Source organism: Loxodonta africana, chromosome 16 (assembly GCF_030014295.1).
Source record: "Loxodonta africana isolate mLoxAfr1 chromosome 16, mLoxAfr1.hap2, whole genome shotgun sequence".
Lineage (NCBI taxonomy): Eukaryota > Metazoa > Chordata > Mammalia > Proboscidea > Elephantidae > Loxodonta > Loxodonta africana.
Genome location: NC_087357.1, coordinates 61093911 through 61120951, shown reverse-complemented (window position 1 = coordinate 61120951; position 27041 = coordinate 61093911). Strand labels below are relative to the sequence as shown.

General features: G+C 35.9%; 1 protein-coding gene and 1 long non-coding RNA gene across 7 annotated transcripts in view; one reads left to right on the top strand and one right to left on the bottom strand.

Annotated features, from left to right (window-relative positions):
• The window catches only part of JMJD1C (jumonji domain containing 1C), a 321108-nt gene that overhangs the window by 283307 nt on the left and 10760 nt on the right, over positions 1 to 27041 (top strand). For all 6 annotated transcript variants that reach the window (XM_064269625.1, XM_010589154.2, XM_064269623.1 and 3 more), the window contains 13 exons: positions 176 to 2382; positions 7027 to 7228; positions 9160 to 9374; positions 10355 to 10507; positions 18330 to 18419; positions 20246 to 20373; positions 20561 to 20774; positions 21279 to 21493; positions 22206 to 22484; positions 24826 to 24994; positions 25535 to 25625; positions 26116 to 26246; positions 26441 to 26563. In XM_064269625.1, coding sequence (XP_064125695.1) covers positions 176 to 2382; positions 7027 to 7228; positions 9160 to 9374; positions 10355 to 10507; positions 18330 to 18419; positions 20246 to 20373; positions 20561 to 20774; positions 21279 to 21493; positions 22206 to 22484; positions 24826 to 24994; positions 25535 to 25625; positions 26116 to 26246; positions 26441 to 26563 — 4217 coding nt within the window. The remainder of the gene's footprint in view (positions 1 to 175; positions 2383 to 7026; positions 7229 to 9159; positions 9375 to 10354; positions 10508 to 18329; positions 18420 to 20245; positions 20374 to 20560; positions 20775 to 21278; positions 21494 to 22205; positions 22485 to 24825; positions 24995 to 25534; positions 25626 to 26115; positions 26247 to 26440; positions 26564 to 27041) is intronic.
• LOC135227932 (uncharacterized) lies at positions 2371 to 17282 on the bottom strand. Its single transcript, XR_010318104.1, has 4 exons — positions 16526 to 17282; positions 15718 to 15769; positions 4971 to 5080; positions 2371 to 4769 (listed from the first exon to the last, which is right to left on the bottom strand). It is a non-coding gene; the product is annotated as an uncharacterized LOC135227932 (long non-coding RNA).

The window sequence follows — 27041 nt, the reverse complement described above, 5'->3', positions numbered from 1 at the left end:
TTAAAACTAGGCTTTGAAAAAATTAGTTCTATTTTGATATACCGTACCTCCTAATTTATTCAGTAATAATGCAAAGACATGTTTTACTTTCATAATAGGAAGATACTGCATAGAAACTATCTTTGTATTATATAAGAAAAAGCAATCACAAAAACCTTTGTTATTTTATTTATAGAGACTTTGAGAGGAAAGCTTTTATTGAACCGTTACGATCTGTTGCGTCCACATCAGCAAAAAATGACCTGGATCCAAATAGGTCACAGACTGGAAAAGATGGTCTTTTGCACAGGCATTTTGTAGATCCATTATTGAATCAATTACAGAGGCCACCCCAGGAGACTGGAGAGAGATTAAACAAATATAAGGAGGAGCACCGACGAATTCTTCAAGAAAGTATTGATGTTGCTCCCTTTACAACTAAAATCAAAGGGCTTGAGGGTGAGAGAGAGAATTATTCCAGAGTGGCATCGTCATCTTCTAGCCCTAAAAGCCATGTCATCAAACAAGACAAAGATTTAGAACGCTCAGTATCAGATCTTTATAAAATGAAGCACTCAGTGCCTCAGAGTCTGCCCCAAAGTAACTATTTCACTACATTGTCCAATAGTGTAGTCAATGAACCACCAAGATCATACCCATCCAAAGAGATTTCAAATATTTACACAGAAAAGCAGAGTAGTAGCCTTGCAGCAGCAGCTAATCCTCAAACTCTGACTTCATTTATATCATCTCTTTCGAAGCCTCCACCTTTAATTAAACACCAAACAGAAAGTGAAGGTTTAGTAGGCAAGATACCAGAACATATTCCCCATCAAATTTCATCTCACTCAGTAACAACTTTCCAAAACGACTGTAGGAGTCCTACCCATTTGACAGTTTCTTCTACAAATACACTCCGGAGTATGCCTGCTTTACATAGAGCACCAGTATTTCACCCACCAATCCATCACAGCCTGGAAAGAAAGGAAAGCAGCTATAGTAACCTTTCCCCTCCAACTTTAACTCCAGTGATGCCAGTGAATGCTGGTGCAAAAGTTCAAGAATCCCAAAAGCCTCCAACTCTGATACCCGAGCCTAAAGACTCTCAGGCAAATTTCAAGAGTTCTTCTGAACAGAGTTTGACAGAAATGTGGAAATCTAATAATAACCTCAGCAAAGAGAAAGCTGAATGGCACATGGAAAAAAGCAATGGAAAGTCACAGGCTGCTATGGCATCTGTCATTGTACGTCCACCTTCTAGTACAAAATATGAGAGCATGTCAACAATGCAGTTTGCTTCCAAAGAGCGACTTAGTGAAAGATCTTCAACCGAGGCAAATCAAACAGATTGCCACAAACCAGCAGAAGCCGGAGAGACTGGTAGAATCGTTCTGCCGAGTGTGAATTCAGACAGTGCTCATATAAAATCTGAAAAAATCTTTCAGTCTGTCTCACAGGGCACTGTTCCCAGTTCAGTCATGTCTGCTGTAAATACAATGTGTAATACCAAAACGGATATATTTACATCTGCTGCCACTACCACCACTGGTTCCAGCTGGGGTGCTTCAGAAGAAATTTACTCTTTATCAAATACCACTTTGGCCTCTACATCCTTAGAATGTATCTCTTCAAAAAGTGTTAGTCAGTCAGTGGCTCAGGCACAGGAATGCAAGGTCAGCACCACAGCTTCAGTTACACCAGCCAGTAGTAAGACAGGAAATGCTGTCCAGCCCAGCACTGGGTTCTCAGGCACAACTGATTTTATCCATTTAAAAAAGCATAAAGCAGCATTGGCTGCTGCTCAGTATAAAAGTAGTAGCATCGGTGAGACTGAGCCTAATACTGTGAAAAATCTGACATCCTCAGCCTCCCTTCCCTTGGAAAGCACTGTGGTCTGTAGTACAATAAACAAAGCAAACTCTGTAGGAAATGGGCAAGCATCCCAGACAAGTCAACCGAACTACCATACTAAAGTGAAAAAGGCCTGGCTCACTAGACATTCTGAAGAAGATAAAAATACTAATAAAATGGAAAATTCAGGGAACTCTGTATCAGAAATTATTAAGCCATGTTCTGTCAATTTAATAGCCTCTACATCTAATGATATACAAAATAGTGTAGATAGTAAGATCATAGTTGATAAATATATAAAAGATGATAAAGTCAGTAGGAGAAAAGCCAAAAGAACTTACGAATCTGGCTCTGAAAGTGGAGACTCCGATGAAAGTGAAAGCAAGTCAGAGCAAAGGACTAAAAGGCAGCCGAAGCCAACTTACAAAAAGAAGCAGAATGATTTGCAGAAGAGAAAAGGTGAAATAGAAGAAGATTTGAAACCCAACGGGGTTCTCAGCAGGAGTGCTAAAGAAAAAAGTAAATTGAAGTTGCAGAGCAACAGTAATAGCGGTACGTAAATTACTTTCTTTCTTCTAACGTGGGGAAAAGGGCTGTGTGTTCTCTAAAGACCAGTGTGCATGCAGACATCTTGTCCCTTTCCTGGCATGCCTTAGAATTATGTATGTGCTCACTTGACGGCACTGGGTTCACTGACCTTATTTCTGTATTTCACAAGCACCCTGTAGGAGGAAATGAGAAGACTTGCCCCCCCATTCTTAAAAAGATTTTGTAGAAATACATGGTTTACTTAGCACTTGTTGGCGAAAACCCAGTGTCTACTTTAGTAGTCAGAATTCTGATCATTGCTAAGAACTATCAAAATGCAGTTGTAGATGTTAACACCAAAAGTAAATAGCTAATATTAGCTAAGATATTTACCTACAACAGGATATAATTGGAAAAGAAATCTCACTGATATATACTTATGTTAAGCCACATTTTTAAGAATAGTGTGTATTTGGCCTGTATTTTGCCTTTCTGTCTTTTTGGTGACAGAATTGACAGCTATTGAAATTACCAGCTATGTAACTAGTAACACTACTCTTTCCGACAGCCCTTAATGGCTAAAAAATTTAAAAGAGGGAGGTGATAATGGTTTATGTGTTTATTTCTGTATTTAAGAATAAATTACATGGTAAGTAAAAGCTACAAAACTGATGTTTAATATTTCTTTTATGGCTATGGCTGCAGCAAGGCAAAATATGTGATACTTACCAATAATATTCACTGTGAAGTGTTTCTGTATATTTACTCTAGAAGTATTTCTCAGTTTGCTTATTTCTTTTTAGGTATGTTGCACAATGCAGAAAGCACTTAATAGTTTATTATATCCGTGTATTCATCCACATACAGTGTATGAAATATCTGTGACAATGTGGACACTCAAGAAGTACTTTGACAAGCACTTGGATGTTTTAAGACTGTTATTGTGCCTTTTCACTGAATGAGGTTTTCCCACGTGCCTGTGTGGAAACCAGAGGCAAAGTGAAGGAGAAAAAAACAGGAGGATGGAATCATAGAAAAGGATAGTAAGGAAATGACAGAACCAAGGAAAACAAGCTCAACTAGAGACAGAGAGGCTGATAGACTGAAATACAAATATAGTCAGAAGACGGAGAGGGATTGACAATGAGAAGGATAAAAGGAAACGTGCCATTTATTTGAATATATACAGTGTTGCCTTTTCTTTCTCCTATGTTCTTATCATGTCCCCCAGTGAGTTTATAATAGGCTTATTACAGTCAAAATTTCTCTTCTGCCTTCACATAGCATTTACTTTGGTGTCAGATATTCAAATGCTTGAGTTAAACTTACAGAAAACAGATTTAGGAACCTTCCAGCTTTCATCATTCAGAAAACTCTTAGGAAGTCATATTTACAAAACTCTTAATGAAGTATACATGTTCTGTTTTCACTTTGAGACTGGATGTCATGATCACAAGTAAGAAGTCTAAGACAAAGGCCAGAATCAGCACTTTCTTTCCCCCAAGTTGTTGATGTTTAGTCAAATCTCTACTTGGTAACTAACATTTAGCTTCAGAAAGTCTATTTAAGTCCCATTTGTTTTCAAGTTCAAAGTAATAAGTGACTGTTAATGCCGACTATTAATAATAGGCAGAGTTGACTTGCATTTTTTCTCGGCCACCTAGAAAAGTTTCTTCAGTTGGGAGTTCATAAATCAAGGAACTTCTGAACCTGAGTAGATTTACCTACTTCCTGGATTAAATAGGACCTTTTTTTGTTTGTTTGTTTAATGTTCAGTGGAGTTGTCATCAGTCATAGTCAATTAAAAAGAATGAGTTAAGCCAGTACTTGAGCATGTAATATGATTATATGCACTTGTATACATCTATAGTTACATTATTATTTACTTACAAATATACATCTAATAGTGTTTCTACAGGGTCGCTATGAGTTGGAATTGACTCGATGGCACTGGGGCATGGTGTTTCTTAGTGCATTCGAAAGTCGGATACAATAGATATTGCTTTATTTGCTCTTTTAGAATGTCTCTTATCTGCTGCCCTTTGTTATTGACAATTAAAAGTTGCCTGCTTTTCCATGACTAATTTTTTATGATCTGAAATAGCCCACCAAATTTAAATACAAGATCCATAACACACAAAACCAGTAGATTAACTATAATCTGAGTTTAATTTCTCCCCCAAAATATTTACATTTTAAAGTGATGGAAAATCAGAGTAAACGTTAGCATATCTCTCTTACTTTCTTCCCTAGTGTTCTGTTGCTAGAGCAACTGTTTGTGGTTTTGCTAATAGGGAACTAAGGTTGGAAAGGTTCTTAGGGTATGAAGGAAGCAGAAATATCCGTTGACTTACATATTTTTTGTTGACTCAAGTGCCGTAGTCTCACATTTTTAGATTTTGGATGTCAACCTAAGATTAGATGCACAGAATTGGAGGATGAAGTTTTATTATATACACTATTATTATAATAAAATTCATAAAAGGAGTTAGCTATAGTTACATGTGGCCTAGACTAGAAGCAGAAGTTACAATATCAAAAGCTGTCCATTTGAACTGTGCCTTCATATCTTTATAATTCATTTATTCATTAGAAAAAAAAGCTTTAAGTACCTTTTGTGTCACAGAAATTAGATTCCTTTGAAATGTCTGGTTCTTCGTTATATTATTGTTTCAGTTGTTCACCATGGCATGGTAATCCATACTTTTTGAACTGTTCCATTCTGTGGAATTAAAAGCATATTGGTTAAAAGTTGTTTCCTATTCAAAATAGAAATAGATTGCATTTACTTTATTTTAGTGTAATTTTTAAAAAAATGGTTGGAAGCAAGTATGCTAAATAAAAATTTATTAGCAGTGTAACATTTCCTTTGTTCATTCTGACTTCTAAAAGCTCGAAATTTTTATATAGTCCGTAGGAGAAATGTGTATTACACACAGTGAAGAAAGAAATAGCAAACATTTTATACAAGCCTTCTGGCAACAATGTCAGTCCGTAAGTGTACATGTGTATGTATGTATATGCAAGCATGCTCATCTATGTGTATTTCTCTAGTGGATTAAGCCAAATGGCTCATTGACCTAAATTGGAGACAGATGGGTAGAGCATATATGTAATTGTAGAGAACCAGGCAGCAGTCCTAGAAGTACTTAATAATTGGAGCCAATTTTAAATGGGCCACCCTGTAGTTTAAACATAGTACTTCCTATGTTGAGAGATGTGATCTTTCTATAATTGTACTGCTTACACTATCAACAGATAATGGGAGATCTGGACAAGAGACTTCTGCTATTGAAAAGGGGTTTTTCCTGCAAGTTTCTGGAAGATATATATAATCTCAGGAGAATAGTCATACCTCTGTTCCGCAAAACGGGCATGATTAGAGAACAGAAGAGTATAAGATACAGTTTATTTTTGCAACATGACAAATAGCAAACTATGTAAATCTCATTATGTCTGATGTTTAGATAAAGTTATATGGGCAATATAAGTACAAAGTTATAATTAGAGTGAACAAATATTTGCTTGTCCTAGCATGGCTTGCTTTTAAATGAATATATTTATTAAAATTTAATAGGCAAAATTTATCATTTTTTGGGTTCCTCCTGCTTTATAGATGACTGATTACTTGAGCCAGTGTTTTTTACAATTGTTAAACTCAAGTTAATGAATGTGATGGGAAAATGGTACACAGTATAATAGATTTTTTCCTTGTAAATATTAGACTGTTTAGTGATGTTTTTTCTTTAGATTTTTTGATGCCTTTTTTTTCATTCTGACATCAAAAAATGCAACCAAGATTATTTTTCTTGTACTTCCTTCAAACCCTTTTACTGTTCTAAAAGGTATTGCTCCTACTGATTTATTGGTATCGAATGGATGGAATTAAAATAAGGGAAAGATATCAGAAGAAACACAGCTCAGTGCTTCTTAGCCCCTCCTCTCCCAAATGTAGGCAATAAAAAGTCAGCACTTAATGAGCTACATTCACCTTAGAGAATCAGATTAAGTATTTCAAGACAACAGATGTTTCTAAAAGTTACTAACATTTGGTCTTTAAATTCTTCCTGTGAATCTTGAGTTTCCTCCTCTGTAAAACAAATTTCTGAATATTAGGGCTGTATGTTTATGTTTAGTTATAAGGAGCCATGGTGGCACTGTGGTTAAGCACTTGGCTGCTAACAGAAAGGTCAGTGGTTTGAACCCACCAGTCTCTCTGTAGGAGAAAGATGTGGCAGTCTGCTTTCCATAAAGATTATAGCCTTGAAAACCCTATGGGGCAGAATTGACACGATGGCAATGGGGTTTTAATTTTTAGTTCTAGATTTGCATAGTATAAATATCAAGAATTATTATATTTGCTACATACACATGAATATTTAATATGTAAAGATGACAGTCAACTGAAAATTTGATAATATACTGAATTCCGCGTTCCAGTATACTGACAAGAGTCTGGTTCATTCTGGTTAGTGGAATAATATGTGAGTAGAAATGCTGCTGTGGACTTATAGTTACTGAGTACCTGGAACTTGTAAATAATCTCTTCGCTTCTTCTCTACAAGCTTAGTGTATTGTCAGAATTGTATAATTGGCTTGAACTTTATCTCAAGGAGTATACATTCTACAAAACATCTTATTGCTAATACTTCTGTACTAATTTTACAGCTGGCATTCCTCGTTCAGTGTTAAAAGATTGGCGTAAAGTCAAGAAACTGAAGCAAACTGGGGAGTCCTTTTTACAGGATGACTCTTGCTGTGAGATAGGGCCTAATTTACAGAAGTGCCGAGAATGTAGACTTATTCGGAGTAAAAAAGGAGAAGAACCAACTCACTCACCAGTGTTTTGTAGGTTTTACTACTTTAGACGGTAAGTGAAAATACCTGATCAGGGTATTTATCCAGAAATAATTTCTTAGTGCTAACTTTAACAACTGCTAATTGTTTGAACAAGTATTTATTCACATTACTACTTTTTTTGATATGACCTTTCCTTTCTGAAAGATTTTTTTCTTATTTAGAAAATGTTAATGGTTTTTTTTTTTTTTTCTTTCATATTGAAAATTAATTTATATGTTCTGACTAGGGCAGTGTAGCATATGTATCTGAGCAATTAGCTAGTAATCACAAATAGTTCATAAATCTAGGTAAAAAAATATGGGCCATTCAACTTGTTAAATACACATTTTACACTTACAGATGTAAAAATATAGGCATCACAAGAACAAGGATTTGTTAGTACCATGTCACATTTCACTGATTTCGTAGTAAAATATAAAACCCACTTAGTGTTGTTATTTACCTAAATACTGCTTTATTTATTATTATTAAATAATACTTTTAATAGATTTGTAAGGGTTCAGTTAAAGAATAATCTAGCCAGTAGAGAGTAGTTAAGGAGCCCTGTTGGTACAGTAAATTGCTCAGCTGCTAACCGAAAGGTTGGTGGTTCAAAGCCATCTAGTAGCTCTGTGGGAGAAAGACCTGGTGTTCTGCTTCTGTGTAAAGACTATAGCCTAAGAAACCCTATGGGGCAGCTCTACTCTGTTACATTGGGTTGCTATGAGTCAGAATTGACTCCAGGGCACTTAACAGTAACAAGACAAGTTAATGGCTCAGACTCTGAAATCACCCAGTCCTGGGTTTGACTCCCAGCTCTGCCCTTTAGTTCCTGTGTGACTTTATTAACTGTAGTAGGACCTCTAAGCCTGTCTCATCTGCAAAATGGGAATAATACTGGTAGGTACATTGGAGGGTTTCATGAAGATTAAATGAGATAAGGTCCATAATGTAGTACCCCCGCATATTGAATGTTCTGTTAATTTTGACTGCAGTTATTCCCTTAATTACCATCATCATCTTCCTAAGAAGTTAGGAAACACTTCTAAACTAAATTTTTTTAGTTTATTTAACTAAAATGTGTTTAGATAGAGCTAATAGAACAAAGCTGAGGTAAGATGATGCATTTTGAGAAAGGGAGAAAATTGGTTTTAAAAAGGAAAGGGGTAAGGTAATAAAGTATGGAAAATAGGGGTAAAAGGAGTTATCGTTGGTGTTATCCATTTAAAAAAATACAAAATAATTTGTGATAAATTTTAGACATTTCATGTCTGATGTCTGAGTTAGTAAGAGTGAAGAAAGCAAGTATAAGATAATTGAGTAATAACCACCAGCCAGTAAAGATAATGACAGTTCAGCATTCCAGTTACCCTAAACTTACCTGAATAAAAAAAAGTAATAGTTCATGTTAATTGGGTGTCAGAAGCTAAGAGAAGAAGGCATACTAATTGGAATTATTATTGTGCCTAGTAAATTATTGAAATCTCATTCCTCCTCTAAATAACTTTATTAGTATCATTTTAACTAATGAAAAAGGTATGTGTACATGGCATTTTATTTTGTCTTCCCAGTGAAAGTTTTAAGGCAGTTTAGAGCTTTGACAGCTCTAGAGGTTTCTGTATAAATCAACAGCTTTGCTCTGGGCAACATTTGATTAACATTTTACCTCTTGTCACGCATCAAATACTTGGACATAGTTTTCATTTGGTTGGAGTTAAGTATAAACAATATGGAAAATCTTATTTCTTGAAATTACTTAAATTGGTACTGCTTATTACTGTCATTAGCTAACACTATGAGTTATTTAAATTGAGCAAAATAGGTACAGCAGTTCATTGTATGGGTACATGAAGAATACACTTTTTCTCTTAAAAAATTAATTATAAATTTACAATTAGAAAAATTGGACTTAGGTTTTATTAATATATTGGAATCTAATATGCTTATGGTTTAATGTTTCAGATTGTCATTTAGTAAAAATGGAGTGGTTAGAATAGATGGTTTCTCTTCTCCTGACCAATATGATGATGAAGCTATCAGTTTATGGACACATGAAAATTATGAAGATGATGAACTAGACATAGAAACATCTAAATATATATTGGATATAATAGGTGATAAGTTCTGTCAACTAGTAACATCTGAGAAAACAGCTTTATCCTGGGTAAAAAAGGATGGTAAGGAAGTTAAATACTTAAAAATGTATACATTTCGTTTTCAGAATTTTTCTAATTATGTTTACTCTGTGGAAGAAGTCCCTTATCTTCCATAATCTTTTTTATTTTTAATAACAACACTTGTTTATGAACAAATGCACCTATATATAACTAAGGTCACATATTTTCCAGTGGAGGTTGAATTGAATGGTTTAACAATTCATAAAATCACAATAGCATTTCTCTATTTTTCCCATTCCTGCATACATTAGTTACTGTGATAAAATACACTTTGGATGCAAAATTCAGAAATTTTAGCATTTGCTAGATAAGGACATAATTCATCACAATTATTTCAGTTTTTAATCTGGTGTGAGTCATTACAGTCATTAAAGTTAAATAGATTTGTGTTCAAATCTCAGCCTCCTTCCTGTTTAACTGTGTGACCTTTGGCAAGTAACCCCTCTGAGTATCAGTTCTGAAAAATAGAAATGAAAACTACCTTATAGACTTGTTTAGAAAATAATTGTGTTAACTTACGTAAAGCACCTAGCACAGTGCCTGAATGTGTGCTCTACATGTCAGCTTCTTTTCTTTCCTTCCCTTAAATCAATGGTTCTGAAACAGGGGTGATTTTGCCCTGGTGGGGAGGGGGGTACATTTGGCAATGGCTGAAAACATTTTTACTTGTCATGCCTGAGTGAGGGTGGTGGTGGTGTGGTACTAACATGGAATGAGTGGAGGCAAAGGATGCTACTAAACATTCCGTAGCACACAGGAGAACATTTCACACCAAAGAATTATCAAGCACAAAATGTCAAAAGTGCCAAGATTGAGAATCTGCCTTGCATGGAAACAGTTTTTTATTTTTTACCTGTGATCATTTGTGAGTCTTCTGAAGAGAATAATTAACTTGGAAAAAAATCTGTGATTGATCTTTAGTTAATATAGTCTTCAGAGTTCTTCTCTTTGCCTTTAAATTTTTGTTTTCTCTATTTCAGCCAAAATTGCCTGGAAAAGAGCAGTGAGAGGAGTTCGGGAGATGTGTGATGCATGTGAAGCAACATTGTTTAACATTCATTGGGTCTGCCAAAAATGTGGATTTGTGGTTTGCTTAGATTGTTACAAGGCAAAGGAAAGGAAGAGCTCTAGAGGTCTGTTCATAACTTCATAGAAATTGTAATTTTTGTGTAATGTTTGTTCTCATCTTTAGGATCATTGATCTGGAAAATTAAATGTGGTGTTTGTTTTTTTAACCATTTTTATGAATATTAAGGAAGTTTTACGAAGTTTGTTTTGAAATGAAAATAACCACAATTTACTAATGGCCAGATTTTCTAGAATAAAATTGCACCCACATTTTTTAGCCTTATTAGTGGATCCACCCTCTTACTTCAGGCAGATAATTCCTAAAGAAGCCCAAATTCAGGTTAGGCCTTTGTGCTTTTGGGTTCCACTGTGCAGGAATCTTAAGTCCCTTTTAGAACCTGTTAATTACACAGTCATGCACTTAAGTCACAAATACTAGCATGAATTGATTTTTCTAAATACTGGCCCATAAAGTTCAAATCAAAATGTTAAAGAATATGCTGCCCGTAGCACCATTATCTCCCAGTTCTTAGAAAATGAAGAAACAGTCTTTGTATTTGAAAACCAGACCAGACGTATTGCTGTCAAGTCTGCTTTGACTCATAGCGACACTATAGGACAGAGCAGAACTACCCCGTGTTTCTCCCGTGGAGTGGCTAGTGGATTCAAACCACTCACCTTTTGCTTTGCAACTGAGTGCTTTAATCACTGTGCCACCAGGGTTCCTATTTGAAAATAGCCTTTGAAACTAATACTTCTAATTTTGTAGTAAAATGACACAAAAATTGTGTTCAGCTTGTTTATACAGCTAGAGATAATACAAAGTTAAACAAGAAAGTAAGTCCTCCCTTTTTTCATTCTGTAAGTGTTCTAGAAAAACTTTAACAGGGCAGCTTTAGAAACTTTGACCTGTTACTGGTAGCCTGATAATATTGGGGCAAATTCTAATGAAATGAGAGACTTAGAATTGTGAAAGTATTAGAATTAAAATACTTGGTGACAGACTATTCAGTGTCTTAAAAACAACAAATGTCATTTTCTCCTCTCTTCTCCCTCCTCCCTATCATTTGTTTTATTGTACTTTTTAGGTAAAAATTTACAGAGCAAATCAGTTTCTCATTCAAAAATTTATACACGAATTCTTTCATGACATTGGCTTCAGCCCTCACACTGTCAGCACTGTCCTCCTTTCCCTTTCCTCCCCAGTTCCATTCTTCCAGTTTTCTTGTCCTTTCCTGGCTTGTTGACTTTCTTTTTGGAAAGGTGTTGCCCTTTTGGTCCCATACACTTAATTGATCCAAGAAGCACATTCCTCACAATGTGTTTTATAGGCCTTGCTAATCTTTCGCTGAAAGGTAAACTTCAAGAGTGGCTTCAGCTCTGAGTTAGATGGGTGTTCGCGGGGCCACAGCCCCTGGGATTCCTAGTCTCTGTCAGACCAGTAAGTCTGGTCTTTTTTGTGAATTTGATTTTTTGTTCTATGTTTTTCTCACATTCTGTCTGGAACCCTCGGTTGTAATCAGAGTCAGAGTGATTGTTTTCTGGTCTTAGGGTCATATATGCTGTGGTCCATAAGTCATTTGGAGTAATTGCTCCCTTGGGTCTTCAGTTTTTTTCACTCTCCTTTGCACTGAACTAGAGGAAATTGATAGTTGTATCTTAGATGACCAATCACTTAAAACCCCAGGTGCTACTCACCAAAGTAGGATGTAGAACATTGTCTTTTAAGAACTGTGTTGTGCTGGCTGATGTAGATGTCCCCAGGGTCTATGGTCTTTGCCTTCGAGCCTGACTGTGTCACTTGTCTGTTTTATTGTCTATATTAATACACGAGGAGCACCTACTATCATGTACTTAGAAATTTCTACCACCAAACCTGTATCTGCTGGTGTGTATGCGTATGTGCGCCCTTACCCCCTCCCTCACTTCTTGGCATATCTATCTTTGTAACATTTGTAGATTATGTTTGTTAATACTTTTGTTGTAGGATTGTCTATGCTGTAGTAGTTACCAAAAAAACCAAACTTGTTGCCGTCGTGTTGATTCCTACCCATGGGGTCCTATAGGACAGAGGAGAACTGTCCCATAGGGTTTCCAAGGGACATCTGGTGGATTTGAACTGCCAACCTTGTGGTTAGCAGCCATATTACTTAACCACTGTGCCATAAAGGCCCAGTAGTTACCATACCCCTTGTCATCAAGATGATTCCGACTTACAGGGACCCTGTAGGTGGCATAGTAGTTAAGTGCTACGGCTGCTAACCAAAAGGTCAGTTTGAATCCACCAGGCGCTCCGTGGAAGCTCTGTGGGGGCAGTTCTACTCTGCTCTATAGGGTTGCTATGAGTCGGAATTGACTTAACCGCAGTGGGTTTGGTTTGGTTTTTTTTATAGGACTGAGTAGGACTGCCCCCATATGCCAAGGAGCACCTGGTGGATTCGAACTGCAGACCTTTTGGTTAGCAGCCGTCGCACTTAACCACTACACCACCAGGGTTTCCATTGTTGTCCTTTATTCCTGTGTTGCTCTCGGTGTCTTATCTTGCCTTAGTCATACTGTGCTGACTTCTCCCGTATTACGTATTGCCTTTCCCTTCACCAGTATTAACAGATGTCTACTATCTCTTCAGTAATTTTCTCTCCCTCACCTTCCCATCCCTGGTAACCATCATAGAGTTCTTGTTTTTTTCTCGTGTGTAAACCTTTTGTTGTTACTTTATAATAGCAGTCTCATACAATATTTGTCCTTTTGTGATTGACTTATTTCAGTCAGCATAATGTCCTCCAGATTCATCCATGTTGTAAGATGTTTTGCGTATTCATCGTTGTTCTTTATCATTGCATAGTATTCCATTGTGTGTATGTACCACAGTCTGATAATCCATTCATCTCTTGATGGGCATTTAGGTTGCTTCCACCTTTTTGTTATTGTGTATAATGCTGCAGTGAACATGGGTGTGCATGTCTATTGTGTCATGGCTCTTATTTCCTTAGGCTGTGTTTCTAGGAGTGGGATTGCTGGATCGTATGATATTTCTATTTCTAGCTTTCTGAGGAAGCGCCGTACCATTTTCTGTAATGGTTATACCATTTTACATTCTTACTAGCAGTGTATAAGAGTTCCAGTCTCCCCACAACCTCACCAACATTCATTATTTTCTTTTTTTTTGGATTAGCACCAGTGATGTGTGGGTGAGATGGTATCTCATTGTAGTTTTGGTTTGCATCTCCCTAATGGCTAACACAAGCCCTGGTGGCACAGTCATTAAGAACTTGGGTGCTAACCAAAAGTCTGGCGGCTCAAATCTTCCAGCCGCTCCTTGGAAACCCTATGGGGCACTTCTACCCTGGCCTGTAGGGTCGTTATGAGTTAGAAGAGACTCTACAGCAGTGGTTTTTTATTTGTTTGTTTGTTTAATAGCTAACGATTGCGAGCATTTCTTCGTATGTTTGTTACCAGCTTGAATGACTCCTTTGGTGAAGTGTACATTCATACCCTTTGCCCATTTTTTAATTGGATCATTTGTCCTTTTTTGTTGTTGTTTCAGGTATTGAAGTTTTCTATAAATTTTAGAGATCAGACTGTTGTCGGGTATATTGTATCCAAAAATCTTTTCCCAATATGTAGGTTCTCTGCTTACTCTTTTTGGAGAAATCTTTTGTTGAGCATAAATGTTTAATATTCAGGAAGTCTCATTTATCTAGTTCATCTTCTGTGTGTGCATTTTTAGTTATGTTTGTTATTCTAATTTTGCCACGTATTAGGGCCCCTAGTGTTGTCCCTGAATTTTCCTCCATAATCTTTACAGTTTTAGGTTTTATATTTAGTTCTTTGATACATTTGAGTTAGTTTTTGTCTATAGTATGAGGTATGGATCTACTGCTAGATATTCAGCTTCGCCTGCACCATTTGTTGAAGAGACTCTCTCTTCCCCATTCGGTAAACTTAGATCTTTTGTCAAAGATTAGCTGACCTTAGGTGGATGGATTTTTGTCTGGGTTCTAGATTCTGTTCCATTGGTCTATGTGTCTGTCATTGTACCAATACCAGGTTGTTTTGACTACCATGATTATATTGCAGGTTATGAGATCAGCTAGTGTGAGGATTCCTACTTTCTTCTTTTTTTAACAAAGCTTTACTTATTCAGGGCCTTTTTGCTTCCATATGAAGTTGGTGATTAGTTTTTCCATCCCGTCGAATGCTTTTGGAATTCGGATCAGGATTGCATTATATTTATATATCACTTTGGGTGGTATTGACATTTTCACAATGTTCTTCCTGTCCAAGAGCATGGTATGTTTTTCCATTAATGAAGGTCTTTTGGTTTCTTGCAGTAGTGTTTTGTGTTTTTCTTTGTATAGGTCTTTTATGTCCTTGGTTAGATGCATTCCTTAGTATTTTATCTTTTTAGGGGGCTATAGTAAATGGTATTGTTTTTCTGATGTCCTTTTTACAGTTCTCTTTGTTGGTGTAGAGGAATCTAACTGATTTTTGTACGTTGATCTTGTATCGTGCTACTTTACTGAATGCTTCTTTTAGTGCCAAAAGCTTTCTCGTGGAGTCCTAAGGATTTCTATATATAGCATCATATCACCTGAGAATAGGGATAGTTTTACTCTTTCCTTACCAATGTGGGTGCCCTTTATTTCCTTTTCTTGCCTTATTGCTTTTGCTAGTACTTCTAATACAATATTGCATGAAAGTGTTTATAAACGACATCTTTCTCTGGATGCCTTTTCTGCATCGATTGATATGATCATGTGATTCTTTTGCTTCGTTTTATTTATGTGATGGATTACATTGATTGATTTTCTAATATTTCACCAACCTTGTATGTGTGGTATGAATCCCACTTGGTCATTATGTATTATTTTCTTGATATGCCATTGAATTCTATTGGCTAGGATTTTGTTGAGAATTTTTCCAACTATGTTCATGAGAGTTATTTGTCTGTAGTTTTATTTTTTAGTGATGTCTTTGCCCGGCTTTGGTATTAGGGTTACGCTGGCTTCATAGAATGAATTCAGGAGTATCCTTCCTTTTCTGTGTTCCAGAATAGTTTCAGTTGAATTGGTGTCAACTCTTGTCTTAGTATTTGGTAGAATTCTCCTGTGAAGCTGCTTGGAACAAATGTCATTTTAATTCACGGCAGCTCTTTTCTCAGCCTGCTGTATTAGATAGATGAACCGTGATTTAGCCATCAGCATCTTTTCCAGCTAATAAGATTATTAAAGCCTCACTCTCTGACCTTTTTTATTATACAATCAGTACTTACCCACAGAGATCTGAACAATGGGGAGGCATGTCTGACCATCAGCTCAGTGTTTCTATGATATGCAAAAATATGTAAATATAAATAAAAGGCGAGACCATAGTACAAAATGCATTTTAGGCAGTCAAATGTCTTCAAAACCACATAAACATATTTTGGTATTTTTAATTGGTAGGTCTAACTGCATTGTTCTAACACTTCCTGACATTCATTTTATAGCCTTCTTTCTCTGTTCCCTATTACGTTTGTTTTCTCTTTGCCAAATTTAAAAAAATAATAATTTTGATTTATTTGTTATATGTATATTATTTCCATGAGTCTTTATTCGAACAAGATAGTTGTGTTGCTACTGATACTAATTTTGAAAGTCTAGTCTATTAGCATATCATTTTTCTGACTATAACCTATATGCCCTGCATTAGTATATTCTGTTAGCTATATATCTTCTTATTCTACTGTTTAAATATTGTAAAAATCTCATAGTGATCAGGATTAATATATAGCTCTTTATAGTGGTAATCACCATGTATCTAAAATATAAGCCCCCCATGGAAACAGTAGTCAAGAAATAAAACTATGTATTGCATTGGGCAAATTGGCTGCAAAAGACCTCTTTAAAGTTTTAAAAAGCAAAGATGTCACTTTAAGGACTAAGGTGCGCTTGACCCACAGCATGGTGTTTTCAGCCACCTCATAGCATGTGTATGTTGAACAAAGAATAAGGAAGACCTAAGAAGAATCGATGCCTTTGAATTATGGTGCTGGTGAAGAATATTGAATATACCATGGACTGCCAGAAGAACAAACAAACCTGTCTTGGAAGAAGTTCTGCCAGAATGCTCCTTAGAATCGACGATGGCAAGACTTCAGCTCGCATACATTGGGCATATTATCAGGAGGGACCAGTTCCTGGAGAAGGACATCATGTTTGGTAAAGAAGAGGGTTATCTAAAAAGAGGAAGACCCTCAATGAGATGGACTGACAACAGTGGCTGCAGCAATGGGCTGAAACATAGCAATGATTGTGAGGCTGAAGCAGGACTGGGCAATGTTTCATTGTGTTGTAAAATAAGGTCACTATGAGTCAGAACCAACTCAGCACCATCTAACAATGTGTAACAGCAGTGGTAATCCCCATTTGTCTAAAATATAAGCAGTTAGAAAACCTTTGCGAGTTACCATGTAAGCTTTGGAGGGAAAAGTGAGAAAGCTTTTGGAAAAGAAAACTAGTTTTAGACTGGATTTCAATTTTATTTTATGAGGCTTTTCATCGTACAGTTCCCTGGGTGTTGCAAATGATTTATGGTCGTCTACTAACATAAAGGTTGGTGGTTCAGTTCCACCCAGTGGTTCTTCTGAAGAAAGGCCTAGCGATCTGCTTTCATATTAACTGAAAGCCAAGAAAACATGGAGCAGTTCTACTCTAACATAAAGCGCCATGGGATGGAAGTGACTCAAAGGCAGTGGATGTGGTTTGGGGTTTTTTTTGTTTCCAGGAAACAACAGTTATAGATTCTTTTGGTATTGTTAATTTAATGTGCTTTGTGATATTAATTGAAGGTTACACAGTTATATTACAAGTAGCTGCCTATGTAATTAAATTCATAAAGACTTTGACATCAAGGTAGTGAATATTTTTTTGTGTATACGATGTTTTCCTTGCTCTACTATAATATGTTTACACCTCAGGTGTAGAGCCTTGTTTGAAGGCAAGATTAGCAACTAACTACTAGGTACATAGTAGCCACTTTTACGCATGTCTCAAGACTGTTTCTTTACACGTCTCTGACGCATAATAGGAAAATGAGTTAGCAGAAGCATCAGACTTGTCAATATAATGTATTAGGATCAGGCAAAAGCCCTGTTTGGCACAGAAAATAGGGAAGAGATACAAAGAAATTAGCTACAGAGAAACTAGACTCAAACAAGGAAGAAATTGAAACTAACAGTGATTTCGTTCTGCTCGGATCCACAATCAATACCCATGGAAGCAGCAAACAAGAAATAAAACAGCGTATTGCATTGGTGTCATTTTGACACTAATGGTGTTGGCAAAGATTATTGAATATATGCTGTGGACTGTCAGAAGAATGAACAACTCAGTCCTAGAAGAAATACAACCGGAATGCTCCCTAGAAGCGAGGGTGGTGAGACTTCGGTTCACTTTGAACACATCATCAGGAAGGATCAGTTGCTAGAGAAGGATATCCTATTTGGTAAAGTTCGAGGGCCGTGAAAATGAGGGAAGCACTCATTGAGATGGATTACAGTAGCCAAAACAGTGACCATAAAGGTGGCATAGGACCCGGCAGCATTTTGTTCTGTTGTATGTAGAGTCACCGTGAGTTGGAGCTGACTTCAGTGTCAGGTAGTAATAATAATACATTGATAATAATATAAAAAGTGGTCATATTGGAAAAGCCTATTGTTACATCCATTTTGAATCAGTTTATATAAAATTCACTTTTTTCTAACTATTTTGTTACAAACCAAGCATTTGAAGACTATCATTAACATTTCATGTAATCTTTAAGCTCTTTATATGCAAGCTGTCAATTTTACAATTCTAAACCCATGAATGATACAAAACTAGGTATGTTATAATCTTCTTACAGATAAAGAACTGTACGCTTGGATGAAGTGTGTGAAAGGCCAGCCTCATGATCACAAACATTTAATGCCAACTCAAATTATACCTGGTTCTGGTAAGTATAAATATACATTGTTTACTTAGTATAACAGAGCTTTTGGTTGCTCCAGACTATACAGCAGTATAATGGGATGGAGAGATAAGGCTTATCAAATCTTGACCTATTCTTGCTCAAAGTTATTAGAAATCCTCTGTCATAAAGCTAGGAAGTCAAACAAGCTCCAGTGATGAAGAAAACCGTAGGAGAATCATTTTAGATGGGAAAAATTAGAGTATAATGAAAAAGCCTATTGGATTTATAATGAAAGCTTTCTACATTTTTTGAACTTACTGAATTTTAAGAATAGAGTTGACAGCGTGACTGATTCTGCAGAACAGATTTCAAATTCTCATGGACTCCAGACTTTCTGGAGCCATGGTGACTGAATGAATCCCTGAAACTATTGCCCTGAGATAATCTTTAAACCTTAAACCGAAAATAGCCCCTGAAGCCTTCTTAAAACCAAACAGTAAAGAATCTCTGCCTCGAGCATTGTGCCCTTTTAAGATTAGATGGGAATCTTAGGGGGTGGTGAGTTTTTGTTAATAGGGGGGAGGATCAGCTTGGAAAAGGAGGGGTGAGGATGGTTGCAGAACTTAAAGAATGTAATTGATGTTACTGAGTTGTACCCGTAGAATTTGTTGAACTGGTATATGATCTGTGTATATTCTCAACAAAAAATAAATTAAAAATTGTAAATGGATAGTGGGGATGGTTGCTGAACATGTTGAAAGTAATTAATGTCACTGAATTGTACATGTAAAAATGTTGAAATGGAAAGTATTTTGTTATATATATACTCACCACAATAAAAATAATAATTTAAAAAGAAAGAATAGAGTTGATAGAGAACATGAATTTGGTTGAATGATTAAGCTTGATGGAGAGGTGGTATGGAGAAAAATGGAAGAAAATTAAAATGTCACAAGAAAACCTCCACTATTTCTAATTATAAAACATAATAAGAAAAATGTCGAGAGGGAAAAGCACTAACTACACAATAGGTAAGTGAATAACTATGGTAAAAGGTAAGATGGCACACAATACTGGGGAAGTCAGCACAGCTTGACCAAGGCAAGGTCATGGAAGCTTCATAGACAAATCCACACTCCCTGAGGGATCAAATTACTGGGCCGAGGGCTGGGGACCATATATGTCCTACTTTGGTGAGCAGCATCTGGGGTCCTAAAAGCTTCTGAGCAGCCATCTAAGATACTCCAGTGGTCTCACCCTGTCTGGAGCAAGGGAAGATGAAGAAAACCAAAGACACAAGGGAAAGATAGTCCAAACGACTAATGGACCACAGCTACCATGACCTCCACTAGACCTGAGTCCAGCACAGCTAGATGGTACCCGGCTACCACCACTGACTGCCCTGATAGGGATCACAGTAGAGGGTCCCGATCAGAGCTGGAGAAAAAGGTAGAACAAAATTCTAACTCACAAAAAAAGAGTAGACTTACTGGTCTGACAGTGACTAGAGAAACCCTGAGAGTATGGCCTCCAGCCCTTTCAGCTGAGTACTGAAGTCACTCCAGAGGTTTACCCTTCATTCAAAGATTAGACAGGCATATAAAACAAGACCAAACGGGCGCATCAGCCCAGGGGCCAAAAGAATGCAGGAGGGGACAAGAAAGCTGGTGATAGAGAACCCAAGGTCAAGAAGGGGAGACGTTGACATGTCATGGGTTTGACAACCAATGTTAAAAAACAATGTATTACTTTTTTAACGAGAAACTAATTCGCTCTGTAAACCTTAATCTAAAGCAGTTAAAAAAAAAAGTTTCATGGTCTTAAAAAATAGTAGTGACTTTTTTATTAACTACCATTTTATCTTGTAGTTTTGACAGACCTTTTAGATGCGATGCACACTCTTAGAGAAAAATATGGTATTAAATCCCATTGTCATTGTACTAACAAACAGAATGTACAAGTTGGAAACTTTCCTGCAGTGAATGGTGTGTCTCAGGTGAGTAAAATCTCCTTTAATTAAAAAAAAATGAATGGCTTAAATAATAAACTTTGATAATTGACATCCAGTGTAAGGCTGTTTTGTGAATTACGTTTTCTGTGTTATTGTGTAAGAATCTTATAACTACTTTTAACTCTGAATAATTGGAGAGTATTAAAAAATTCAATTGTTCTAACCCTTGTAGGTTTTGCAGAATGTTCTTAATCATGGTAATAAAATTTCTCTGTGCATGCCTGAGTCTCAGCAGCAGACTACCCCTCAGCAGTCCAAGACTAATGGCAGCAGCAGCCCAGGAAGTGATGTAAGCACAGACAGCAAGGTAACACCTCCAGAGTCTCAGTCACCACTGCACTGGTTAGCAGATCTTGCAGAGCAAAAATCCAGAGAGGAAAAAAAAGGTAAATATAGTTAGTTATCTAAGCATACGTTAGAGGGTTACGGTATAACCAACAGAGCGCTATTAAACTTAGAAGAGTTTACATTTATCCTGTTTCCCTCATGGCTTAGGTTCATTAAAACATTGTCTTCTCTCATTAGATGCCTTCCTGTGATTGTATCAAAATTAGTTACAGAATCATCATGGATGAGCATATCAGTAAAACCACCAGGGCAATATATATGTAACTTACCTATGCTTTCTGCCTGTCTTAGCTGTAGCATTTTTCATTTGTGACAGGTACAAACTCAGCTACATGTCTAAGATGTTGAGGAAGGCCTTTTCATATTCAAACTGTTTGACTCCATTTTGAAGGATCTAATCCATCCTCTGGTGTGTGTTCAGGTGAATAAATCACTAGTGCTACAGTTTTTACCTCCCACTATAAAATGCAGGGTGCCAGTTTTTGTTTATACTTTAGCAGCAATCTTAATCGTGTTAAAATTTGTGGAACATTTTATTTCAGAAAACAAAGAATGTACTCTTGAAAAGGAAATAAAAGAAGACCAAGAACAAGACAACCCTGATTCTCCAAACTGCAGAACATCACCTCATGCGTCCCAGAATAATGAACAAGGCTCAACCTTACGGGATTTGTTGACCACAACAGCTGGCAAGCTGCGTGTGGGCTCTACAGATGCCGGCATTGCCTTTGCACCAGTGTATTCAATGGGAGCTCCGGTAAGTGTGATGCCAGGTGTTTTGTCTTTAATTTAGGCCTTAAATTGAAATGATAAATAGCTGCAGGTAAAATTAAATGTACCAGATTTATAGGCATGTTCACATTTGTATTATAACTTCTCTTAGGAGTAGGAATTTTTTAATCTCTTTTTCCCAGAAAAAAAGACTGGGGGAAGGGACTTTTTCTGGAAAGCCCTAAGATATACCCCCCTTCAGAATTTCAAACCATAGATCTGAAGTAAAAAAAAAAATACATACGGAAATGAATGTTTTATGTTACTTAAAATATTTAGAAATCAAATTTTGCTGTAATCATGCACCAGAAGAGAAAAAAAGAAAGATCACATGGGTATATACAAATTTTTAGTAGCTTTAAAAAGTATATAGGGGCCTGCACCCATCCAGCCCCTCTGCTACAGGCCTAAAACAGTGTGCAAGATAGGAAGGCCATCGTTCTGGGTTTTGCAGACCTGGCAGTTCTATGGAGAGCACCAGACTTGTGGTGCCCAGCTGTGAGGAACAGTATAGGCACTGGGAACCCTTGTGTACTAACATGATTGCAGATGCCGGACACAGGGATGTTGTTGTTGGCTGTGTTAGTAGTAAATAAAAGTGAACGTTTATAAAATAATAGTGCATCTGTGGGAGAAAATGTATATATTTCCCTCAAAATACGCATTTTTTTTCAGACTTTTTTTTTTCCCCTTAATAGAGTAGCAAAAGTGGAAGGACTATGCCAAATATTCTTGATGACATAATTGCTTCAGTTGTTGAAAACAAAATTCCACCAAATAAAGCCTCCAAGATAAATATAAAATCTGAGCTTCAAGAAGAGCCTAAAGAAAGCAGAAAATCTGGCATGAATGAAAACAATAAATTGTACAGTGATATACCACATTCTTGGATCTGTGAGAAGCATATTTTATGGCTTAAGGATTATAAGAATAGTAATAATTGGAAACTTTTCAAAGAATGCTGGAAACAAGGACAAGTGAGTATATTAAACTCAAAGTGTACGATTTTATTGGAACTGAAACAAAATAAATAGGTGAAATTGTTCCTTGTTAGGGATAGAAACAAAGGGTAAAGAAATAATAGTACTTAGCATATTTGGGAGAACAAGAGATACGGAAAACACCCCAAAAAGGTTACTACAATGTTTGCTTATCAGTGAACAGATACATAATAAAGTCCCGTCCTCAAATTTTTATTGTCCAGTTAGTTTTATACCTACTACTAAAATGTTAATAATATTAGAAGCATTTTTCTTGAACTGATAAAACATGTAGATATTTGTGCCTTTAATGTTTATCCATACCATAGAACATTTATTTGTAAGTCAGTTCATAAAATCTTGAATGACAGTCTCCATTATTTAATTCTGCTCTAACAAAAATTATTTTTTGTTTGACCAAAGTTTTGATAGAATGTTTGATATGCATCCCACATGGCAATTTATTACATTAATGCAAAAATTGTGAACAACTTAAAGAATTTGCATGACCTAATAATGTTCAACTTATGTCGTGCTTTCTGGAAAACGTAACTACAATTTTATTTTTACTTGGTTCTTTGAACAGTTACTGAGCGCCTAGTGAGATCCAGTCTTTGAGATAGGCATTAGGATATTGAAACAAGTAAGCTATATAAAAATGATTTAAGTTTTGAGTAAGAACCACTATAGTCCAGTGGTTGGTTATTAACACTTTCTGGTCACTAGTTCCTTTCAAAATCTGATAAAAGCTTGGTCCCTCTTTCCCCAGACAAATATATACCTGTGCAGTGCATGTACACAAAATTTTACTTATAGTTTTTTGGTGGGGCTTCATAGATTATCTTGAAACCCCTGAGGCCATCATGGGCCATAGTTTAGAGCATATAGTTTTGTGTGGACTTGAGGTATAAAACAGATACATAAATATTTTTATAAATACGTTAAATGCCCTAAGATCTATGGAAACAATGAAGAGGCAACTCTGGGAATTAGGGTACTAGTTCAGAAAGTCTTTTGTGAAATGATGTCTTAAATGAAATTTTGCTAGATGGCTAAAAGGTTGGAGATACTCCAGAGCGTCAGGTGTTTGGGGAACTGTCAGTAGTTGTGTTTGAGAGGGAGTGGTGGGGAAGGAGGTGGTCTGGCTAATGCTTATAAAGCACGCTTATGTGCCATGCTAAGGAGTTTGAACCTTATCTTGTTAGTTGATAGTTTTAATTGAGGAATCAAAATAATCTGATTGACATTTTAAAATAACTGACAGCAAAAGTAAATTAGAAGTTGAATTAGTGAGGGATAATATCAGAGGCAGGGAGTCTAATTAGGAAACCTTTTAGTATTTCAGGAGGATGATGATGGTAGTGTAAGAATTGTGCTTTGAATTATTCCCATGTGCTAAGTAATGAACCTTATCATTTTTTTTATATCTACTTCATTTTTCCCAAGTTGCTGATTATCATAAGAAAGAATTCTGGGGGGGTGGATAGTAGTATTACTAGATAAGTGTAATAGAGACTAGGAATTTATATGTGATTTGTGATTTGTGAATTGCCAGTAATAGCTAATTATCTAATTAAACAAAAACGTGTTGCTGTCGAGTCAATTCCAGCTCATAGCTGGACCTATTTTAATAGCTGAATGTATTATTAGTCTATTGAAAAGAAGTCTAATAAAGTAGTCAACTAAGTGGTTAACAAGATTTTTTTTCCTTTTGATTTGTCTTTTGTGATAAGAACCCTAGCTAGAGCTTATTCTGCTTTATGGTTCCAAAGTTTTAATTATAAAGTCTAAAGAGCATGTAATAACTACCATCTTTTGCCAGACACTCTTATGTCACAACTTTTAGTGTTCTCTATATTCTAGACTTTTTATTAAGAATAAAGAAGTTTTTAAAAAAGAACTGAGAATACTGCTAAATTAGATATCCTTACAAGTGTTTTCACATTATAATTGGCACTTCAGAAGCTATAAATCTTCAGTTGGCGGGTTGCTAGGTTAGAGTCTTGAAGGAATTTGAATTCGTGTTATTTCAAAGGAAAGATTCACTGTCAGGGAAGTGGTCATTGGCCTTGAAGTTTAATGTTTTTATTTTCAAAAATGGCAATATACTCTACATGGAATTCCCTTTTCTATTTAACAATATATTGTGAACAACTTTTCAGGTCAGGGATTACTGTTAATAGCATCTTTTATACTCACCAATCTGTCATTAGGCCTGAAAGTTAATGTGTTATCCATTTTATGTGTATATATGTAAAATTTTTAAGTACCCATATACCTTTTAACATTAATGTTACATTAAATGTTTAATTATCCATTCATTTATTCATATTTTTAGCCTGCAGTGGTTTCTGGTATGCACAAGAAAATGAACATCAGCTTATGGAAGGCGGAGTCAATTAGTCTTGATTTTGGAGACCATCAAGCAGATCTTCTGAACTGCAAAGACAGCATTATTTCAAATGCCAATGTTAAGGAATTCTGGGATGGTTTTGAAGAAGTTTCAAGTAGGTTTTTTTGTTTTGTTTTGTTTTGTTTTACTATTTTCTTAAGCACACTCTTCAAAAAATGATAAATTTCAAATATAAGATTTAATAGATTTCTTCTAATCTTTGACATTTCTACATTACATTGTTGTCTGATAAAAAGAACAAGTACTTGGTATCAAGAGACTGGGTTCTGATCCTGGCTCTACCACTAAGTTTCCTTTAACCGTAAACAAGTCACTTACACAGTTTCCTTCTGGGGAATAATTTTAGCAACCCCATAACTTGTGAAAATCGAACAATATAATTTTTATAAAGCACTTTGAAGAATTAAAAGTAAAAATGTAAGATGATATTGTCAATAACAATTGTGTAGATTTTTTAAAGATATTACCAGCGAGGAATGCCATATGTTCTTTGTATGTATATAAGGAGCATTATTATCAGTAAAGCACCTACTGTATAACAATCAAATGATTCATTTAAATTTATTCCTTCTTCCCAAAACATTAACAAAAAGGCAGTGATTACCTTTCTAGTAATTAACTGCATTCTTTATAGAACGGCAAAAAACCAAAAGTGGAGAAACAGTTGTTTTAAAACTGAAAGATTGCCCATCAGGAGAAGACTTCAAGACTATGATGCCAGCAAGGTAGTATATCTTTCAAAACTTTTTATTTTGACCCTTGATGTTTGAGGTTGAACTGAGATTACCCCCAAAGATAGAATAAGAAACTACAAATTTGGCTTAAAGAGTTCACTTCCTCAATTAGAAAAAGTAAATAATTAAAAAAACAAAAATCTCTGTGTCCTCACCAAGGGGAATTCTTTCTGTTAGAGCAATAAAGGAAAGACTGCTTATGTCAAAGGATACATTACAGCCCTGTTTTGGGCCTGCCTTCTTTTGATCCTTTTTGTGGTGGTCAAGAAAGCAGAATTGTAATTTTAGTCAGTATCACTTCTCCTGTGCTTGTATATATGTAATGTATTTATTAAACATTGAATTAAGTCAAGGAAAGTTTCACCTGTCAGAAGGCCTTAAGGAAAGGTTATCTTTGTTTTGAACAATGGGGAAATTATATATTCAAAGTACTTAAAATGCAAATCTTTACTCAAAAGAGCACAATGTTCTTATTCTTCAGATATGAAGATCTTGTAAAGAGCCTACCATTGCCAGAATATTGTAATCCAGAAGGAAAATTCAATTTAGCCTCTCATTTGCCAGGATTTTTTGTACGTCCTGATCTAGGACCCAGGTTGTGCAGTGCATATGGTAGGTATATATTCACATTTTTCCCAGCATGGAATTACATGGGGTTTTAGCAGAAGCTTCTAACCAAAAATAAATTGCACAGTGATTTTTAGTGTTTACGGAATGTGTTCTTTTAATAATCGTTTGAAATATTTTTCTATATCAAGCACTATATTTAGGAATTAACAGCCAGTAAAATTTTATTTTATGTACAGGTGTAGCTGCTGCTAAAGATCACGATATAGGAACAACAAATCTCCATATTGAAGTTTCTGATGTTGTAAATATTCTAGTCTATGTTGGCATAGCAAAAGGAAATGGTGTTCTCTCAAAAGCAGGTAAAGAAAATTAAAGGAATTACAGCTTTAGAATAACAGTTGAACAACCACACACACTAGTATCAGCCAGAACGCCAGCCTCTGAGTTAATAACAGATTCCAAAAAGAATTTCAATGATGTTAGGGATATTCTAATCTTCATTACTTGAAGGTTGCTTAGTTTTCCTGTCTCTTTTTGATATAAAAGAAATTTTAATTTTAAAAATGAATCTTACTGTTTATTTGCTCCTTTTCAATCATAAAATATTTTTATTAAAAGAAAAAATTTATTAAAGAATAGAAACTAGGTCCTGGGGCTCTAAAGATACGTAAGACATGGTTTGTGCCTCTCACATTCATTTTTCCCTCCAGTATCAGAGGAAAGAAGGGTTATTTCCTAATTAAAAATAACCTTTCCATCTGGTCCCTAGGTTTTAGATCCTGTCCTCAGTTTTCTTCCCTGAAACCTTTTTCCGTCAGTCACTCCTTCCTCTGTAGA